Here is a 22,431-nt window from a genome sequence, read left to right as displayed (position 1 = left end):
TCTGGCAAAAAAATCATCACCCCCTCTGATATTGTGAATCACAACTGCAATATCCGTCAAAATAATCACAATCGGACATTTTTCTTTTACAAACAGTTCAGCCCTAAGGGAAACTCATCGCGGGGTCAGCTGTCCTGAGGGCAGCGAGAGGGGCTTTTGTGTCCTAAGCTGCAGCTATACAGCGGCAAATCCCCCGTCTTAGCTTTTCACTCTGAAAAGCACAATCTATTTTCAACCAACTGCTGAGAAATGTTCCATTGTGTTGTTGTTGTTAGAGTGCAGCTCCCCCCTCGTTCCTGCTTCCAGTATGGACAAGTATGCAGCAGCGTATTATAAACCTCGTTCCGTCAACAAATAATTGTAGGTTAATCGCTCCTAATTACTGATGAACCGACAGAGTTGCCTTGTGGCGGTGAAACGAGGGAGGTCTTGTGATCTGAAGAAGTAGGATCTCTCTCTCGGGTTAAAGAATTCAGACCTTGTTCTTAAAAAGGACCAAAACAGCCTCCGTTATGTATTTGTGAACCTGGAACAACTCTCTCCCCGAAGCAAACCTGTGATCCGTCACGTTGTGAAGATGCACAGCAGTCTACAGTATTCAATGGTATTGCAGATGAATTTTTGATTTTCCTATGTTTGCTTTTGTTCTTTTCTGGATCGGTTTTTGTTGATTTTTTATTGTTTTATTTTTTTGTTTGTTATATTTTGAAAACTTAAACTTTTTTGAATTTGTTTTTTGAATTAGGGGTAGGTTGCTCTATAAGCCTTCGGCTTCAAACCTATCCTTTTCGTTTGTTTATTTGTGAAAATGTTTGAAAAACGATGTTTATTTATTTGTAAACATTCAAAATAAAATCATTCATTCATTCATTCACAGCTGCTCCGTTGTCAGTGAATTGGAGACAGGATTTAAATGGAATGTTATTAATTCTCCACAGAGCTCAGCAGTACGTTGGTGAAGACCAGGCCTCTCTTAACTTGTTCTGTCTCGAGTCACGGCAGTTAATATTAGGGATGCTCCGATATTGATATCGGATATCGGCTCCGATATGACTAAAATAGCTGGATCGGGTATCAAAAAAGAAAATCGGATAAAACAATTTATAATTATTATTATTCTTTTTATAATAATAAATAAAATAATAAACACAATTCAGTACATTTATATCTGTGTTCATTTGTTACATTTTGTTTCACTAAGTTAGGAAAGTAATGTTTTAAGTCAAGCCGGATGTTGCCTTGCACAAAAGAATGATCCCAGTCTCTTCCACACAGTGAGGCATACAGTTTATTAATTGAACAACGGGTATCGGATCGGTACTCGCTATCGGCCGATACCCAAAGCCCAGGTATCGGTATCGGGACTGAAAAAGTCGGCTCGGTGCATTTCTAGTTAATATTAACCAACACAGACCAAAATAACAACAACGTATTTAAAGCTGCTGTAAGCGGTGTTTGTTAAAATTAAATAACTGGTGTACGTGTTAAAATAATAACAATAGCTCTACTCTCCGACAGCCATCACTGATGTACAGTATTTTGGTCAGTGAGTCTCTCAGTCCCTCTGCTCTTCAGTAAACGGGAAATATATTTTCTGGTATTTTATCCAGAAAATCCAGCGGTGTACCAGAATAGCGGTCGCGTCGGAGCGCTTCACGCTCATCGTGTTTTCTCTCTCTCTCTCTCTCTGCCCTCCAGCTTCACGCTCATCGTGTTTTCTCTCTCTCTCTCTCTCTGCCCTCCAGCTTCACGCTCATCGTGTTTTCTCTCTCTCTCTCTCTCTGCCCTCCAGCTTCACGCTCATCGTGTGTTCTCTCTCTCTCTCTCTCTGCCCTCCAGGTTCACGCTCATCGTGTGTTCTCTCTCTCTCTCTGCCCTCCAGGTTCTTCGCCCTGACGTCCCTGCGGATGCTCTTCCTGCTGGCCTGGGGTCTGGCGCTGGTCGTCTGCGCGGACACCTGGAGGAATAAAATCTGGCCTGAGATCAGAGGTGTCGCACAAGTTTATTCCTCAGGAGTTTCTCCTCTGTTTTCTCTGTATTTTTTTGTCTCTTGGGATCCTTTCTTTCTGAGCCTTTGCTTTTCCCCGCTGAGCTCCTCGGTTTTCCTAGTATTAGTTATTCCTTAGAGATCTAGTCCATCGTTCCCTTGTTCCTTTGCCTTGAGGGGAAATTCACATTCTTTTAAGTGTAAAGGCAGATGTGCATGTCGCCCTTCACAGCCTACACTCTGGTGGTGATTGATTGAAAACGTTATTAACAGATTGCAGAATGGGTACAATAATACAGTACAGCTCAATACACACAATTGTTAAGGGGATGCAGACCAGAGAAAGACTTTCGTCTTGTTTACATCAGGGTCCCCCCATTTTCAATTCATCTAAGTGGTGCCAGTGTTAATTCACAACCTACACTCTAGTGGTGCCAGTATTAATTGGCACCAGTGGCAATTGTAAAGCGCTTTGGATAAAAGCTGCTATATAAAAAAGGGGCCATTTACCATTAATCCACAGCTTCTCTGGTGGTGCCAGTGTTAATGAATGAATGACCAATACAATGGTTCCTTTCTTACTTTTTTCATTTGTACTTGTGTTATATGGTTCCTGTTGTTGAATAATGAAGCTTGACTACATTGAGAGTAAGGGAGCTACAGTGTGTCGTATTGTTCATATATCTTTCCTTGAGCGATAGAAATGACTTGCATTGTCCTCCTGGCCCCTTCCCTGACACGTCCTCCTCTCTTTCTCCCCCGCAGCCAAAAGGATGGATGAGTCAGAGAACGAAAGGTACGTTTCTGTGACTTCCGTCGCCGTATCTGCTGTTGAACTACCACCAGGCAGTGTTGCCATGGAGACGCAGAGCAGCAGCAGCAGCATCGAGAGGACGTCAGTGACACAGTGTTATTGTCTGTCTCTCCTCCCCAGCTGGGGCTTAGTGCAGCCCGGGGTGCTCAGTGTGCCCGAGCTCTGCCACCACGTCGCCGAGGCCTGGGTCAGTGGCACCGCCTTCACGGCCAGCCTGCGGCAGTACAAACAACTCTACCCGGGCAAGGTAAACCCCCTTTAACCATACATACATCTGACTCAACCCCGGCAAGGTAAACGCCCTTTAACCATACATACAAACAACTCTACCCAGGCAAGGTAAACCCCCTTTAACCATTCATACAAACAACTCTACCCTGGCAAGGTAAACCCCCTTTAACCATTCATACATCTGACTCAACCCTGGCAAGGTAAACCCCCTTTAACCATTCATACAAACAACTCTACCCCGGCAAGGTAAACCCCCTTTAACCATTCATACACCTGACTCTACCCCGGCAAGGTAAACACCCTTTAACCATACATACAAATTACTCAACCCTGGCAAAGTAAACACCCTTTAACCATTCAAACGACTCAACCCTGGCAAGGTAAACACCCTTTAACCATACATACATACATAGGACTCTACCCCGGCAAGGTAAACCTCCTTTTAACCATTCATACAAACTACTCAACCCTGGCAAGGTAAACCCTCTTTCCATGACATTTTCACAATATGTATTTGACCTGGCACTGGCAAACGACGAAAGGGCCTACCTGGAAGAGGTAGAGAACCTGTCACAGTGGTGTCAGGAGAACTGCCTCTCCCTGAACGTCAGCAAAACAAAAGAGATGATTGTGGACTTCAGGAGGTCGGGGGTCAAGGACTACAGCCCCCTCAGCATCGACGGGGCACCGGTTGAGAGAGTGAACAGTTTCAAGTACCTCGGAGCCCACATATCCGAGGACTTGACATGGACCACACACATTGACAGTGTTGTGAAGAAGGCACGACAACGCCTCTACTTCCTCAGGCGCCTAAGGAAGTTCCAAGTCAGTCAGAAGATCCTTAGGAACTTCTACTCATGTACAATAGAGAGCATCCTGACCGGCAACATCACCTCCTGGTTTGGGAATAGCACTGCACAAGACCGTAGCAGACTACAAAGAGTGACACGTTCAGCCGAACGCACAATTGGAGGGGGGCTTCCCACCCTCCAGAACATTTACAACAAGCGGTGCAAGGGGAAGGCTAAGAGAATTATTAAGGACTCGAGCCACCCGAACAACTGCCTCTTTGAACTGCTGCGGTCAGGCAAGCGATACCGGAGTCTTAAGGCGAGCACAGAAAGACTCAGAAGAAGCTTCTATCCCCAGGCCATCAGGCTGCTAAACGAACAATAAACACTATGCAACAACCATCAAATGCACACAGCACACACACCCACACACTCACTCAAACAAACAACACACTGCAGCACCCACTCCACACTTTAGATCACACAAACACACTTTACACTTTATATTTATTGATAAAGGATTTGCACTACAACTCGTACACCTACTGTGAATTGTACCTAAATTGCACCTCGTCCCATTTCTGCCTTGCACTATATAGTATTGTATATTAGTACACTGCACAGTATTGTATATTGTATGGTAACTACGTCTATTCTGCATCGAACATTGTACATATGTCTAAACTGAACACTGTGACCTCATTTTTTTACTTCTAATTTTACTATGTTATTTTATTTCATACTTATCTTGTCTTGCACAGTCTCTGGAGCGTAACAGTAAGAAGCATTTTGTATAAAAGTATTCTGTACTTCTGTATGACAAATATTAAAGAAACTTGAAACTTGAAAGAAACTTGAACATTAATTAGTTAAGTTAGTAATCTGGCTAGTTTCAGTTAAAAACATTGTAGTTCTGACCAGATAGCTTGTGTCTGTCTGTGTTTCAGTTCTGCGTCCTGAGCTGTGGAATCCTGAGCTGCCTGGCTGTGGTCGGACGCTATATTCCTGGACTGGTGCTCTCCTACTCTGCCGGTGAGTCTGGTTAGATGAGGTTCAGTACAGTTACAGCACAACGAAAAAAATAAGTTTGGCATCCAACCAGAGTGCAAATGTAACGGTAAAGTGCAACAGCAATATACAATGTACAGGTGATTAAACTGGGTATAAGATATATATATATTAGTACTACTGAGTAATGGTGCTAATCAGATGTATGTACAGAGTTGTAGTATTAATATGTACAGCGACACCGGTATAAAGAAACGATGGTAGTACGTCATACTGGCCAGCAGTGTAAGAGTAGGTAAGGCATATGTACAGATATAGATATATATATATAATCTACAGATATGTCAAAAGGATTATATGCAGGTCTGTACAGACAGATGTGGATAGATATATACACAATAAGAATAAATATTCAGCATTATTGTATATGCTATCATACAGAGTTATATGGGTTATATGCAGGTGTGAAGTAGATGTATAGAAGGAATGTATGCAGGTATATGCAGACAGATATGTATATATATATAAATGCGGTAAATATATAAACGGTATATACGGCACTATTGTACATGCTATCATACAGAGTTATATAGACTATAGTATGAGGTAGGTAGTTATTATGATTACAGTGTAGGGCTACAGTTGCAGACAGTGAAAGCAGTAGGTGTAAAGCGAGTGGTTTCCTCAGCTCCCGTTCAGACGACCACAGTGGCTGGGAAACGCAGCCCTGGTTCCTCCTGTTAAAAATGCAGGGGTGGTGAAACCAGATCCGTGGGCCCCCTGGTATCGGGGGGGGGGGCCTGGTCTGCGAGGTGATTTAAAGCCATGGGTAACCCTTTCACTACCACACGACAGAAGGTTAACCTTTCACTACCACACGACAGAAGGTTAACCTTTCACTACCACACTACACACACTACAGGACAGTGGCTAGTTCTAGCGGAACAACTCCTTCCCTCCACTAGTCTGAGGGTCCACCTTGGGCAAGTGTTGGTACCCTCTCTAGCCTCCCTACCTAGGGATACGGGGTGCCGCACTGCCTTGTGTGTGTGCGTAGGGATACGCAAAGGCTAAGGGAGAAAACCCTGAAAGAAAACCGCACTGCCTTGTGTGTGTGTGTGTGTAGGAATACGCAAAGGCTAGGTCCTCACCGACAATGGGGGTTACCTGTAAGGAAGGGCATCCGAGGTATAAAACTAGCCACAAACCAAAAACGATGACTCCAGTGACGTGACGTGGAGTCATGATCACCCGTCCAACCTCACTGTAGTGGGAAAATAGGGACGTAAAACGAAGATGATGGTTAACCGTCTATAGTGTGGTAGTGACGGGGTTAACCTTCTGTAGTGTGGTTGTGAAAGGGTTAACCATTTGTCGTGTGGCAGTGAAAGGGTTAACCATTTGGTAGTGTGGTAGTGAAAGGGCTAACGAGCAAAGGAGAGAGGGAAGGAGAGCGGGAGCTACCGAGGTGGCTCAGGAGGTCAGGCTGAGCAGGCTAATCTCCTCTTCTCACCTCCTATAATCAATGTAGGCCGGGGGGGCCTTCCAGGGGGGGCCTTCCAGGGGGGGGGGCTCTGCTGACGTCTCCCAACGATCCACAGCAGCTTGTGCTGCATACTACTCTACTCTACTCTCTCCCTCTTGACCCCGGGCAGACTCTCTCTTATTGAATAGAGAGATTACACCGGCTTCTAGTAACGTAACGTAAACCAAATGCGTCCACATTTTTATAGGATTCTATCACATTTTCATAACAATAGCACCCTGCGCCGTTTTCATTGAGGTTTCTTACAAATTAACGATGCTCTGTTGTCCTTTTATATGCCGATTATCATTAGAATCTTAAATTGTACCATATGTCCCCCTTTAGACAACATATGTAACACTACCAGGCAGCGCACTTTTGTTAAGATAATTAGTTTACCATTCGCGGTCGCTATACCGAGCTTGCAGTAATAGTTTACCGCTGTTCAGATCAGGTCGAAGAATATAGACACATCCCAGTGACCTGTGCTAACGCTCTTGGGAAATGCAGTGTTGTAGTTTTCAACATTTTCACCTTTTAATTTTAAACCAATGCTGCCATCTACTGACAACAGAAAGTGCTGTCTAATCGTCACCTTGAGAGCCACTTCCGTATACACCGTCGCCCCAAACCCATTCTAGAGATTCCCACTTTTTACTGGGAGTGGGGCGTGGCCGTATTTGGTCCCAGACAATAAGAGTGGCTGCAATTGGTCACGTGACGTTAGTGGTGGGGGAAAATATCGATACGTAGTAGTGGTATCGCGATACTTTGCGTGGCGATACTGTATCGATACAAGGATGCCAAGTTATCGATATTTTATTTATTATTTAAAAATAAAGAAAATTCATTTCAAACAGTTCAGTTTGTCAGGTACACGCGACACAGATTACAGTGTTGACATCGGTCTGCTTGATCAAATCCCATTTGCTGCTATACAAATGATTGAAGTGAGACGAACAGACTGAAAACTTTATTTTATTAGATAAAACATGTTGACAAAGTTTTACTTTGCAGTTGAAAAAAGGTAATCTATCGCAATATTAATATCGCAATATATTTTGAATCGCAATACTATCGTATCGTGACTTAAGTATCGTGATAGTATCGTATCGTGAGGCCTCTGGTGATTCCCACCCCTAGTATGACGTCTCCCAACAATCCACAGCAGCTTGTGCTGCATACTACTCTACTCTCTCCCTCTTGACCCCGGGCAGCGTCTCTCTTATTGAATAGAGAGATTACACCGGCTTCTCGGTGCGTCCCGGCGCCAAGGAGGGCACCTCTATTTACTCCAGAACTCTGGAACTATTAGGAACGTCTGACCACTAAGTGGACTCTTAATCACCAAGACCTGCACGCACTACAACGAATGATGTGTATCGTGCCGGTTTAGGGTGCCTTGTGTATACTGCACCTTGTGTATACTGCACCTTGTGTATACTGTACCTTGTGTATACTGCAACGATTATGGCACACAGACCCTCATCTGCACCTTTGTCTACACTGTGTTTATTTGTCTCATGTTTCTATATTCAGTTAATTACATTGTTTACACTTCTGTTTAAAAATGTTCCCTAATATTCTTTATATTCAGATAAAATTCTATTGCCTATATCTTTGTCTTTCTACTATTACCCAGCCCATACCTCTACCTCCCCTCCCCCCCACGCTGCTATGATACCCGAATTTCCTCAAGGGGATCAATAAAGGAATATCTTATCTCTTAGTCTATACAGAGTGGAAATGAATGCATGTTGTCTTGATATCCCCGGTTTCACAGGATCTTGCCTATTTGTTATAAAGTTCCCCTCCTCTCCCCCCAGTCCTGGCCCTCCTGTCTCTAAGTTGTCCCCCCCTCCTCTCCCTCCAGTCCTGGCCCTCCTGTCTCTAAGTTGTCCCCCCTCCTCTCCCTCCAGTGTGTTGGCCCTCCTGTCTCTAAGTTGTCCCCCCTCCTCTCCCTCCAGTCCTGGCCCTCCTGTCTCTAAGTTGTCCCCCCCTCCTCTCCCTCCAGTCCTGGCCCTCCTGTCTCTAAGTTGTCCCCCTCCTCTCCCTCCAGTGTTGGCCCTCCTGTCTCTAAGTTGTCCCCCCCTCTCTCCCTCCAGTCCTGGCCCTCCTGCCTCTAAGTTGTCCCCCCCTCCTCTCCCTCCAGTCCTGGCCCTCCTGTCTCTAAGTTGTCCCCCCTCCTCTCCCTCCAGTGTGTTGGCCCTCCTGTCTCTAAGTTCTCCCCCCCTCCTCTCCCTCCAGTCCTGGCCCTCCTGTCTCTAAGTTGTCCCCCCTCCTCTCCCTCCAGTGTTGGCCCTCCTGTCTCTAAGTTCTCCCCCCCTCCTCTCCCTCCAGTCCTGGCCCTCCTGTCTCTAAGTTGTCCCCCTCCTCTCCCTCCAGTGTTGGCCCTCCTGTCTCTAAGTTCTCCCCCCCTCCTCTCCCTCCAGTCCTGGCCCTCCTGTCTCTAAGTTGCCCCCCTCTCTCCCTCCAGTCCTGGCCCTCCTGTCTCTAAGTTGCCCCCCTCCTCTCCCTCCAGTCCTGGCCCTCCTGTCTCTAAGTTGTCCCCCCCTCCTCTCCCTCCAGTCCTGGCCCTCCTGTCTCTAAGTTGTCCCCCCCCTCCTCTCCCTCCAGTCCTGGCCCTCCTGTCTCTAAGTTGTCCCCCCTCCTCTCCCTCCAGTCCTGGCCCTCCTGTCTCTAAGTTGTCCCCCCCTCCTCTCCCTCCAGTCCTGGCCCTCCTGTCTCTAAGTTCTCCCCCCTCCTCTCCCTCCAGTGTGTTGGCCCTCCTGTCTCTAAGTTGTCCCCCCTCCTCTCCCTCCAGTCCTGGCCCTCCTGTCTCTAAGTTCTCCCCCCTCCTCTCCCTCCAGTGTGTTGGCCCTCCTGTCTCTAAGTTGTCCCCCCTCCTCTCCCTCCAGTCCTGGCCCTCCTGTCTCTAAGTTGTCCCCCTCTCCTCTCCCTCCAGTCATGGCCCTCCTGTCTCTAAGTTGTCCCCCCCCCCTCCTCTCCCTCCAGTCCTGGCCCTCCTGCTGGCCCCGCTGGCCGCCCTCCACCAGGTCTTCCAGCATGTGAGTGTGAGGCTGGAGCCGGTCCTGCAGCGGCTGGACTTCAGTGTCAGCGGATACATGATGTCAAAGCCGATCGATAATCAGTGTAAGTACTACTACAGCCCGCTGCCCCCCTTTTTCATAGTATTGTCGAGGTCCCCCGAGTTTTGGAACTTATTCTAGTGACTGGCTGGTGGTCCTTAACCTCTTAAGCCCGATGGGTCCGGTACCGGTACAAATTGCATGTGTCCCGGATGGCAGAATTCAGTACTGTTTATCTACAAAACTGAACGAGCTCAGTGGCTAAATCTTTCCATGTCTGGTCAATTTTAGCATGGTGTTATTCACTGTCAAAGAGGAAAAAAAGAAACGAAAATGCATATTCTCCTTTTGGTTCGTTACAATTTACAGTAACGGACACAATATTTCTGACACTGGGAATACATATCCCTGAGATCCATAGATGTCCCTAGATACCAAGAACATGCAAATGGACCTTGTAGAAGTGGAGCAATATTCCATTAACTTAGGTATGTATTTTTAGGCGGTGTAGTCTGTAAGGACGCTGTACTGTAGTCCTAAGAAAGGGGAGACCTAGGGCTTTCATAACCCTACACTACCCAGCTCACAGCAGCCGCAGACAAAGGAAGGCCAACAATTTGTTTCGTACAAATATTGACGTGAATGCCGTGTTTTTATATCTCACGGGTCGAACAAACCTCAACGTTATTGCCTTAAAATACAACGTATATTGTTTCTTTACCTCTCTGTGAACGTCTAGGAAAAAAACGTTTGTGCTTTTTGACGCACCTATCGCCATTATACGAGTGGCACGGTGGTGTAGTGGTTAACACTACTAGCTGCGTCACAGCTAGAAGGTCCAGGGTTTGATTCCCCCCCCCCCCCCACCCAATGGAAAAACATGCACAACAGATCGCTAACGCTGTCTCGTCTTCCTGAAGAAGACGGACAGGAGCACTTGGATCGGTCCCCGCGGCACGGCCCCACGTCACATGTCCCTAGATACCAAGAACATGCAAATGGCCCTTGTAGAATTGGAGCAATCTTCCATTTACTTGGGTATGTATTTTTAGGCAAATCTTCTGAAAATATGGCTAGGGCGTAACAAGTTAAAGCTTGACATCCTCCTCTCTGTTGCAGAGTTTAAAACGTTGATCTCCAACCTTTTCAGATCAAGTTGTACGTGTATTCGTTGATTTGTTATCCTTGCTTTTTGCCTCGTCTTGTTGTCTTATTGTTAGGATTTTTTATGCTTTATATATATATATATATATATATATATACTTATTTACACTCGACGTGACTGTAAACGAGGCAAACCTCAGTTGCCTTTCGAGTTTAAATAAAGGTTTGAAACTAAACGAAATCACAACCCCGTTCAGGTCGACACGAGTTAAACACCCGCGATGTGCAGATGATCAGCTTGACTTCACCTAGAGACCATTTGGTCCTAAGCACGTTTAGCCGACTGAACCCTGGCAAGTCAACCCCCCCCCCCCCCCCCCCCCCTTCAACCATACAAACCACACCGTCTGTCTTTAATGGGATTTGCTAATGTAATCCCCCGTCTGACACCAATCACCCGGCAGCGTATCGGCTCGTCGACACAGGGAACCGTGCCAACGGGTCGTCTCCCACCTCAACCTGAGCAGCTCTAAGTGCATATCATGATGCTGATGCTAGGGGGTTTGCCCGATCCTGATGCCCAGCCCTTAAAACGGTCCAATACTCCATTATATTAGTATCGACACTTTTAGAATAATAGCCTGATGCCGTATTTTCTATGAGTTGAGTGGATGCGTGACCACAGCTGTCTGTGTGTGTGTGTGTGAGATAGAGAGTGCACGCTTTGCGTAGTGAGCGCGTCATCAGTGTCGTCACTGTTTATAAAAAATAAAATGTCATGTTCTGTCATCTAATATTATATTCCATTACTTTTCCTGATATTTTAGATTTTTTTATTTTTATTTATTTTTTTTTAACTTTGACCATTCCGCTGGTTCTTTTTGCGTTTATCGCTTTTTCTCTGGTCAAGTATGACCGACAGAAACAGGTTGAATGGGGGTACAGATGGGGGGAAAGACACTCTGAGAAAGTACGGCTTGTCCGGGAGTCGAACTCGCTACCCCAGATCCGTGACGCGCACGGTTGTCCCCGACGCCGAAATAGCGTTCGAGGTACGCGGTGAGCTACTGGAGCTCCCCTAGATTTTTTTTTATGTGGTATCGTTTTAGAACCGGTATCGTGACACTTAGGCTGGTATCGGTATCAAGGTAAAAATACTAATAATAACTTTATTTGTATAGCACTTTTCATACAGAAGTTGCAGTTCAAAGTGCTTCACAACAGTAAGAAATACAGGCATAAGCGAGCATAAAAATTTACATTTTAAAAATGTTGGTATCGTGATACTCAGGCTGGTATTGTGACACTCGTTGATACTAGGGATGGGCGTGAGTAATCGATTAATCGATTTCTTGCGGCTATGAGGACTCGATCTTAAATTATAATTTTTTTATGAATCTTTCTTTTTCATTTATTTTTTTTATTTTTTTTACATATTTGTTTCACATGTATGTGTACGATTATAACTGTTTGTTGGTTTCATTAAACATACGTGAATGAACAAAATTAAGTTTTAATAATAAAAAAGAAATAAATTTTTTTTGTTTACGAGTAATACACGATTAATCGAGTATATCATGCGATCAATCGATCTGGATCTTTGTTAAAAATGCCCATCCCTGGGGCGGTCAGGTGGCGTAACGGAGATTGCGTTCGTCACCAACCCCGGAGCGGCTGGATTCGCCTGTTCGAATCCAGCTCACAGCTCCGGCGTTGTCACCAGCTTGGCTGGCCGTTCACACTAATACAATTGGCAGTATTAGAGGGTGGGAGAAGCTGGCGGGGTGGGTCCGGGTCGTTGTAAACAGCGACTCCTACAGTTCGGACGGGGCGCCTGCTCAGCGCGGATAGGATCTAAGTGGGGTAGTGTGATCCTTCCACACGTTACACCCTCTCAGTGAGAGTCCACGCTGCCAGGTGAAAAGAAGCGGTTGATTGGCTAGACGTGTGTCGGAGGAAGCACGTGGTAGCCTCCACTCTCCCAGACCGACTGTGGGGGGTAAGTGCGCAGCGACCAGGAAGGGGATTGGGAATTGGCATAACGACTAACATTGGGATGGGAGAAAATCGGAGGAAAAAGGAGGGAGAAAAAGATAAAAAAAAAAAAAAAAATGCCCATCCCTAGTTGATGCTCTCTGGTCTGTGTGTTTACCCTGCAGTCCTGCGGAGGCCCATCCACGCTGCCTCGGGTGAAGCCAGCGACAGTGAGGAGGAGCTGGCTGCCTTCTGCCCCACGGTACGTCTCATCTGTTCTCATCTGTTCTCATGAGTCATGTGTTCTCATCTGTTCTCATCTGGTCTCTTCTGTTCTCTTCTGTTCTCATCTGGTCTGTTCTCTGTTCTCATCTGTTCTTATCATCTGTTCTTATCATCTGTTCTCATCTGTTCTCTGTTCTCATCATCTGTTCTCATCTGTTCTCATTATGTTCTCCGTTCTCATCTGTTCTCATCTGTTCTCATTATGTTATCTGTTCTCTGTTCTCATCTGTTCTCATTATGTTATCTGTTCTTCTCTGTTCTCATCTGTTCTCATTATGTTCTCCGTTCTCATCTGTTCTCATCTGTTCTCATTATGTTATCTGTTCTTCTCTGTTCTTCTCTGTTCTCTGTTCTGTCTTCAGTGTTGCCTCATGTTTTGGTCGGGCAGCTGCTTGTTCAGTTGACCTTGTTGGTATTGTTATTGAACGTGCTCCTGGCTGTTCTTTGTACCGTCATCATAGCTACTACGGCCTGGCTTGTATAGCAACACCAATGTTAATAATTAGAAGCGTAACAAACTCATCGCTGATATATATATATGAGCTTTATTGATATTATCCCACCAATAAAACTGGCACAGGATTACAAGGATAATAATAATAATTTCAATTTGTACCACACTTTACATTTGTGAAAATCTCAAAGTGCTAAAGCAGACGTAATTAATAATACAATTAAAATAAGAAATAATCATTAAAAAAGAAAAGAAAATACATAAAGGAAATCAAAAATGTATACTCAACATTGAAGATGTAGGCCTAACATATTCCCCAAAAACTCATAAATAAAAACATGAAATGGTCAATCGCATCTCTACTACATCAGTCTCATTTATATCCGTTCACTTTTTAATATCTTGTTAAAACTATATATTTATAATTATAAGTCTTGTGGAGACTGGTAGTTTGTTCCAGGTGAATATGTCTCTAATATGTACAGCGCACTGTGGGGTTTAAACTATCGGTCCTACAGGTGGAGGAAGCACCAGGTCTCCACTTGGCGCCTGTCTGGTGAAATGAGTGAAGACTGTTTTCAATATAATCTAACCCATCAGCCAAAAATATAGGACTCCTTGAGGATAATCCATCTCCGAATGATCCATCCTTCTCTGAAAATGACAGAGAAGGCTGACGAGGAGGAGTCTGCGTTAAAGTAACATTTGTTCTACTTGAGCGTTGATGAACTGCCCCGGCAGCTCGTGCCTGTGAGTCAACAGTTTATATACAGCACACCACCAGCTCCAATTACTTAATTTGTGCCAGAGACACTCTATATAATTGGCTTCTCCAACATAAAAAAAACTGCTCGAACAGCCACCACCTGGACTGCTGCCAGTGAGAATGAGTCTGCAAGCTATCTTCATGCTAGCGAGCCTGTCTGTCAATAACATCATGGCCTGTGGTTGACAAGACGGTAAATATGTACCGACGTGTTTGACAACAAGGCTGGCTCGCTAGCCAGACGTCTCAGGGCTTTCCCTAAACGGTGGTAATAGGGGTACAGCGTTACTATGACAACGCGCCAGTGCCACCATGCGTTAAAGAAAATAAATGCTTATTATTATTATTATTATTATTATTATTATTATTATTATTATTATTATTATTATTATTATTATTATTATTATTATTATTATTATTATTATTTTTGCAGTGAAAGCTTGGGGCCAGCTTATACCCTATACACTCTACTTAAACAAACAACTTATTTAGAATTTTGTTTGCTATTTTATTGAAATTATGTTTTTAACACTTTGATTGCCTAAGGCTAAATTCATGATATACCATCCCTTGCCAGCTCTATTTGTCTATGGAGAAGTTCCCCTTCTTTGCAGGGCTATAACTTTTTAAATTCTATTGCTAAATTGCCATTATTAGGGCCCATTCAATGTCCTATATGTATTGTTCAGGGTGTATGAACGTTAAACTTTTTCATTCACATATTCATACTAAAATATGATCTAAAGTATAAGTATGTTTTCATCTCTTTCTGCAGCTTTCTCCAGAACGTGATTTATAGCCCCAAATGCATTATATTGATGATCAAATACAGTTTGATAGCAATCGGCGCGATATAAAAAAATCCAACTGGACGGACTTCTGGAAGTTACTACACGTCATCTGATGTTGACCGGATGGGCGAGGGGCGTTTATAATTCCGTGGGCAGCGTTATACCATTCATCTAATGTGGGTCAAATGTTCATCATAGCAGTTAGTGTCGAACACGGTAATATTACACGCTAAAACTCACCCCAGTCTCCGCGGGCCGTTGGGCGATCAGCGTGGGGTAGACAGTTTTCCATTATGGGATGTTGAAATACCCGGTCCATTTCCAGGTTGTATAATAATATATACGTCCAAATCATGTTGTTTTTTCGAGTTATTTGCAGCGATCGATGTTCACTGTGTGAAGACTGAGTCTCTCTAACACTAGCGAGTGCCCGGACCACATATGGAGTGAGTCCTGCCGGGTTAAAGGTAACATCCGTTTTTTCGATCTGCCGATCGGCCACCAGATGGCGGTCTTGAACCGCTAGAGGATTGAGAGGAGATCACACTTGTGTCTCAGGGCCCCGGAAAGGAAATATGATTCCGATCACAGATTTGTGAAATATTGATATCAAAGACGAGTTACGGCGTCTTCGGCAACTTGAGCATGGCGGGGAAGGACGCCTAAACTCGTCCTTTGGCAACTAAAGTGTTAAGTTGCAGGAAATGACGGCAAATGGCTTTCTTTATTGCAAGATGTTTAGCCTCAGCACCATCTTGTTTGAACATCCTGAGGAAAGCCCTGCATCTCATCCTTAGGGTCGTCGATTGCGATTGTGATGTTGTGACGGTACATCATTACTGCAGAGGAAAAAAATTATCAACAGTCGTTAGTTTGACATCAGCACCTGACACATTGCGGACGTTTTGATTGGCTGTTTCATTAAAAGCCAGTTTCACAAAGGTTGAGATGTTTTGTAACTGTTGTGGCTGGGTTTCAAAGCGGTTTCAAGTGCGTTGCAGAGGGCAAGTGTGGAAGTTTCATAGTGCAAAGCCAGCCTAACAATGTTGATGGTTGTTGGTTTAGAAGGAAAATAACGTTGAATGCTCGTCGTCGGTTATAAACCTCCTTGGTTTGTCTCTCCTAACAGCCCACTAATTTAATAATATAATATGCTATTGTTTAGATTTTAGCGATGTCACTGAGCAGCACCAACTACCATTTGTCTTAGATTAAAACTTAGATTTGATCAAAATAAAATGAAATAAAATGTTTTTGTAAAGCCCGAAATCACAAGGTAATGCCCCCATCGGCTGTACAAGTCTTCTTTAAACAAGTCAAGAAGAAGCATCACAGTAAATCAAGAACAAAAAAAACACCAATAATTCCAAATATGCGACACTCCCAGACATTCCCCAATGAAGATGAGGAACAACTCACTAGAAAAAGCACCACAGGCGACGTGGAGGAGAGAAGCCTCAGACGGGCTGTTCAAAGGGGATCCCCCAACTTGGATGTCAGTGATAATATAGTGTTGCTATGCATGATGGATGGGTGGAGAATAAAACTGACAAATAGTTGGTATGTATGTACATATACATGTAATAAAACACATATGTACATGCAATAGCAACTAAGGTACATAAGACTTTTTTTTGTGTGTGTGAATAAAATAGAGCTAAGAACAACAACAAAAGAAAAAGCTTAGGGAAACGAGCGCTTTTTAAAATAAGATAAAGGCTAAATGTCGAGGCTCGGATCAGACCATCACATGCCCAGAAGTGTGGATGAGGCATAAGTACCTATCACAATACAGATGTTCCACATCAACTCCAGTAGTCTGATATTACCGTAATTCCTCTAATAGTAACCCCGGCTTGTATTTGTTTCAACTGTAGCGGATACCAGGCTTGTATTAGGAGGAGGCATGTATAAGAGAGAGGCCTATATTTCAAATTTTCAAACAGATCATAATGAATAAATCAACATTTTGTGTCAGTTTGAACCCAGTAAAATGTACTGGGTTCATTTATTGAAACCAAGTACTGTATGAAATGCGGTAGTAAACAGTGCAATTACAGGTGGTCAAAAAAAGTTAAATAAAGTAAAATAGTGCAATCACAATACTGGTATAATAATAATAATAATAACTTCGTTTTATACAATTCTGAGGTAGGCTTACTCTCTTGGTAAACATTAACACCATACCATTATATGGTATTTACTGCACAGCCAGGCCAGCATATAACAACAATAACAAAATATATTGCCTATGGTAAATCCGTTGAGGGAAATACCTTAATTCCTCTAATATACATGAAACCCGGCTTGTATTAGGAGGCCGGCTTATAATTGCTTAGCTCAACAGCGCACCCGGTCATTAATAGAGACCCGGTTTTTAATTGAATACCGGTTACTATTAGAGGAATTACGGTAATATCATAGTGTGGTGGTGCCCAGTGGCCACCGTTACCAGATAAATTAGACCCGTGACAGGGATGCTCACTGTCGTCATCAATACTGTTGTGATGACATGTGTCTGGCTCTAGCCAGTGCTACAGAAGACATCTTTTAAAATAGAAACTCCTTTTAACTTTTATTTATTTTATTTTATTTTATTTTACTTTCATGTATTAAAACGCACCATTACACGGTATTTAAAATGAGAAGAGACATGCAGGGAAAGGCGGCCGGGTAGCACAGCGGACTAAGCGCCTGTCAACCACCGCAGAGACACTGGTATCGAATCCGGCTGTCGGCGGTGCCTCCGGCTTGGCCGGCCGTCATACTCACACAATTGGCAGAGTCAGCGGGAGGGACGCCGGTGGGTGGTAATCTGGTCGTTGTAAACAAGCGACTCCTACAGGTCGGTCAGGGCGCCTGCACAGCGAGGGAGGGAGATGGTGAAGGTAGTGTGACCTCCCACACGTTACAAAATTGGGATGGGAGGAAAATACAGAAAAATAGGAGGAGAAAAAGTGAAAAAAAGAGACATGCAGTGAAATAAAATATAAAAAGGTTAGCAATGGCCTGGCACTACGTTACACTCCGTGAAAAACAAGCCCTTTTTTTATTCTAAATTAGTGTTTATACCCGACCACACCGTGCACAGTTGTACAGCCCTTATTTTATTTTATAATTATATTATATTCTATTGTACTTCTATTTTAATTTAGTTTATATTCCATTTTATCTCATTCTACCTTTTTTTTTATTTTTATTCAACCGTAATTGTCTGTCCGTTAACCCTTTCACTGCGGACACGACAGAAGGTTAGCCCTTTACTATCACACAACCGACGGCGATGCTCCATCATTAGCAGCATTAGCTCCGCATCCGCGGAGCTAATGATGCTAATGATGGAGCATCGCCGTCGGTTGTGTGATAGTAAAGGGTTAACCTTCTGTATTGTCAAAGTGAAAGCACCAAATTATCAACTTCCTTGTATGTGTAAAACTACTTGGCAATAAAGACCTTTCTGATTAAGGTCACAGTGTGGAGTAATGTTTGCACCACAGCTCAGGGTCAACAGAGATGGACTTCAGATTCTAACGGCAGCACGTCCGTCTCCTGTGTTTCCTCCCCAGTTTGACGACGCGGTCGTGGCCCGGGAGCTCTCCATGACCGACTCGGAGCACTCTGACGCCGAGGTGTCTTACACCGAGAACGGCACCTTCAACCTGTCCCGCGGCCAGACGCCCCTCACCGAGGGCTCCGAAGGTACCCAGCTGATGACTGATGCACCAGATAGTATTCATTACTTATGAAATGTGCAATCCCTTTGCTAGATCAATATCTTCCTTTTTGCTTTTGGGAGAATAGCTTATAGCAGACTTGATCGATAATTATTATTTTTTGAATATTTCTGCGAATGAAGTGAAATATTTATTATTTATTAGAGAGAGAGAGGGAGAGAGAGAGCTAAGGTACCCAGCTGATGTGGAATAACTTGATGTTAGTGTTTTAGAAAGTCTTACATTTTATTTGCACAGGTATAAAAATTAATTTGGGAGGGGCAGCCTGTCTTGTCGGGAGATGATATATTATTATATATATGAAACGTTTTTTGCGGGGCTACCGGGAGCTTTGTATGGAATGTGTGAGCATTTGATTTGGCACGCAAGTGCAGCCGCCAGTTCAGCGTCGTTGTTTTAATTTTTTGCTAGTATGGTCGTGAAAAAGATCTTAAAAAGTCTTTAACTTGTTGAAACCTGCAGATTCCCTGGAAAGTTAGTAAGTTTATTTGGATCCCCATTAGCAGTGCTGTGGCTATTCTTCCTGGGGTCCATAACACGACAAAAATACAGTTACAGACTTTATACACTCACAACATTCACATGGCATACAGACAATTAAAACAACAATACTCCTAATCAATTCATAATACATACTCGTAATTAATTCATAATACTCCTCTTCTTTTTCTTTCGGCTTTTCCCGTCGGGGGTCGCCACAGCGGATCATCCGTTTCCATCCGTCTCTGTCCTCTGCGTCGTCCTCCGTCACGCCCGCTGCCCGCATGTCCTCCTTCACTGTGTCCATGAACCTCCTCTTGGGCCTTCCCCTCCTTCTCTCCTGGCAGCTCCATCTCCAGCATCCTCCTCCCGATGTACCCCACCTCCCTCCTCCGCACATGTCCAAACCATCTCAGTCTTGCTTCTCTCTTTCTGCCCGAACTGCTCAACATGGGCCGTTCCTCTGATGTAGACGTTTTTCGATTTTGTCCAACCTTGTTCCTCCCAGAGAGAACCTTAACATCTTCATCTCTGCCACCTCCAGCTCCGCCACCTGCTTGTTGGTCAGCGCCACTGTTTCTAGACCATACAGCATAGCTGGTCTCACTACCGTGCTTTAGACCTTTCCCTTTACTCTCGCTGGTACCCTTCTATCGCAGATCACCCCTGTCATCCTTCTCCACCCGCACCACCCGGCCTGCACTCTCTTCTTCACCTCCCTGCCACAGTCCCCATTACTTTGGACAGTTGACCCCAAGTACTTAAACTCGTCCACTTTTGGTACCTCTACTCCTTGCATCTTCACCACCCCTCCGTCTTCCTTCCCGTTCATACACATGTACTCGGTCTTGCCTCTGTCTGCTCACCCTCATCCCCCTTCTCTCTAATTAATTCATAATACAATACAGCATAATATACTATTTAGCTTTTACATACATTATCTATGTTCATATCAGCCAATTATACAATCTTCAACAGCAAAAGAGAGTTCAGCCAGTGGGTTCCTGTCGCTAACTCTCTGGAAACAAGTGTGTTGTGTTGCCTGACCCCTGACCCCTGACCCCCCCCCCCCCCCCCCCCTCTCTCTGCCTCCACCAGACCTGGACCGACACAGCGACGCGGAGGAGTCCTTCACCCGCGACCTCCAGGACTTCCCCTCCGTCAACCCCGACGCCTCCCTGCTGGACGACGAGGACGACAGCATCATCGGGCTGCCCAGCCTGGGCCTCTCGGGGCACCGCGCCTCCCTGCTGGACGACTCGGACGACGACGACCACCACGACCTCTGCTTCGGCGGCCTCAACCCCGCCGTCGCCTCCGCCGCCGCCGCGCACTTCCTGGGAGGCGACCTGGCGGGCGACCTGGCGGGCGTAATCGCCAGCAACATGATCCAGGCGGCGCTGGTCGGGGCCCTGCAGCCTCAGCCTCCCGCGGCCCCGCGGAGAGAGGGCCTGCGGTCCGGGGCCCACCACCACCACCACCGGGGGGCGTACCGCAAGCAGTCGAGCTCGGAGCTGGACACGGACTGGGACGGGGAGGACTTCGAGATGCTGGATCAGTCCGAGCTCAACCAGATGGATCCCCTCGGGGGCGCGGGGGGCGGCGGCGACAGGCGGGGGAGGGAGGGCCAGGGGGGCCAGGGGTCCAACTTCCTGTCAAACCTGCTGGGGAAACCTCAGTGAGATGTGGTTTTATGAGCGTTGTCTGTGTGAGTGAGTGAGTGAGTGAGTGAGTGAGTGAGTGTGTGAGTGAGTGAGTGAGTGTGTGAGTGAGTGAGTGAGTGAGTGTGTGAGTGAGTGAGTGAGTGTGTGAGTGAGTGAGTGAGTGAGTGAATGAGTGTTGATTGGACGACACACCCGTGACTGAGATGATTTCCGGCTCCAGCGGCTCCTGATTGGCTTCAGTTGACATCACTGTGAAGTGCTTTTTATTTCTTTTAAAACCTCCTCCTCTTCCTCTTCCTCATGTGCTTGTAAATGTGGGTCATTCAGAAAAAAACGACTTTTATTTCGTAGGCTGAGCAATAGGAAATGCAAAGAAAAGAAAAAAAATATCTCAAATACCGTACCAGCGTTATCGAGCCACTTTCCCCAGTCGTGTGTGTGTGTGTGTGTGTGTGTGTGTCTGACCCGACGCCCCTGTGATTATAAGCGGGGGGTGCGATTTTGCTTTGAGGGGACTGTCGTCTTATAGACTTATCATTCATTCTCGTGTCGAATTGAATACGTGGATACAGCCTACAACACCAGTGTCTCCCTGCGTGCCAGCTGCTGTGAGCTGTGTTGTTGTTGATGTCGTTGTCGTTGTTGTGTGCAGCATGTTGTTTCTCTGGCCTCCGCCCTCCAGCTGCAGAGGTGTCTCTCCCTCGTGACTGGTGTGCGAACAGACCAGAGAATCTGACGCAGCGAGGACCTCGTGAAGAAGAAGGGAGATTAAAACCCTGTAAGGCCCTCTGTTGCAAAATTACAGTGTCACTTTTAGCTATTTAAAAAAAAAAAGTCTGTAAATGTTTTTTAGTTTTTTTATAACACATTTACATAGTCAATGGATCCTGTTGTTCACCCTCACAATGCTATTGGATAGTGTTTATAGGTCCCACCCTCTGGCCTCTAAAGTTGGTCATGTCTTTTTTTAATTTGGGCTTTACAGGGGTTAAAGTTGAAGCGGATTTCTCTCTCTCTGACATGTCAAGAGTTTTATGAACATTGTCTTCGTCAGAACACTCAGTGAGGTCAGGCGAGATCATATTAACCCTTTCACTGCCACACGACAGCCGGTTAACCCTTTCACTGTGACAATACAGAAGGTTAGCCCCTTTACTATCACACAACCGACGGACGGTGATGCTCCATCATTAGCATCATTAGCTCCGCATTTGCGGAGCTAATGATGCTAATGATGGAGCATCGCCGTCGGTTGTGTGATAGTAAAGGGCTAACCTTCTGTCGTGTGGCAGTGAAAGGGTTAAGGCCTATGAGGCGCTCAGCGCTCTCCATGGTGCTGAAGACCTAGTCCTGTGTGTTTTGGCCCAGCAACAGCTACGAAGACATACCTTCTCTATTAGGGCTGTGCCGAATGTCGGTTTTTCCACATTCGAAGCTTCTATTGAAGTATTCGAATGAAGCTTCGAATGTCTGTCGTCATATTTTATGATGTAATAATAATGAACCATTTTAAATAATTTAAATCCTCAATTTGAATAAAGTGATTAATCTGATTAAATGAGTCTTTTTTTTTTTGGTATTAAATCGACTTTCTTTAATGAATATAACTCGGTCAGTTTCGTCAACATAAATAATCCAATAATAAGGGCACGGTTGGTACGGTCTTGATGGGAGCGCCGAGTGCCAAGCGGATGCAGATAGGCTACATCATTTATGATAAATGTTTTATTAAAAATGTTATGATGAGTCATATAC

The 22,431-nt window shown here is 45.0% G+C and overlaps 1 protein-coding gene across 2 annotated transcripts in view; it reads left to right on the top strand.

The window, feature by feature from the left end:
• retreg3 (reticulophagy regulator family member 3) overlaps positions 1-21,842 on the top strand; it is a 30,153-nt gene extending 8,311 nt beyond the window's left edge. For both annotated transcript variants that reach the window (XM_084329564.1, XM_084329565.1), the window contains exons 3-10: positions 1,883-1,989; positions 2,753-2,783; positions 2,922-3,048; positions 4,771-4,855; positions 9,351-9,488; positions 12,688-12,764; positions 18,365-18,497; positions 20,111-21,842. In XM_084329564.1, the coding sequence (XP_084185690.1) occupies positions 1,883-1,989; positions 2,753-2,783; positions 2,922-3,048; positions 4,771-4,855; positions 9,351-9,488; positions 12,688-12,764; positions 18,365-18,497; positions 20,111-20,694 (1,282 nt within the window). In that variant the 3' untranslated portion in view covers positions 20,695-21,842. The remainder of the gene's footprint in view (positions 1-1,882; positions 1,990-2,752; positions 2,784-2,921; positions 3,049-4,770; positions 4,856-9,350; positions 9,489-12,687; positions 12,765-18,364; positions 18,498-20,110) is intronic.
• The last annotated feature ends 589 nt before the right edge of the window (positions 21,843-22,431 follow it).

The sequence above is a fragment of the Notolepis coatsorum genome, assembly GCF_963971535.1.
Source record: "Notolepis coatsorum genome assembly, chromosome: 14".
Taxonomy (NCBI): domain Eukaryota; kingdom Metazoa; phylum Chordata; class Actinopteri; order Aulopiformes; family Paralepididae; genus Notolepis; species Notolepis coatsorum.
The sequence above is the reverse complement of the archived record's forward strand: the minus strand, read 5'-3'. Positions and strand labels throughout refer to the sequence as shown.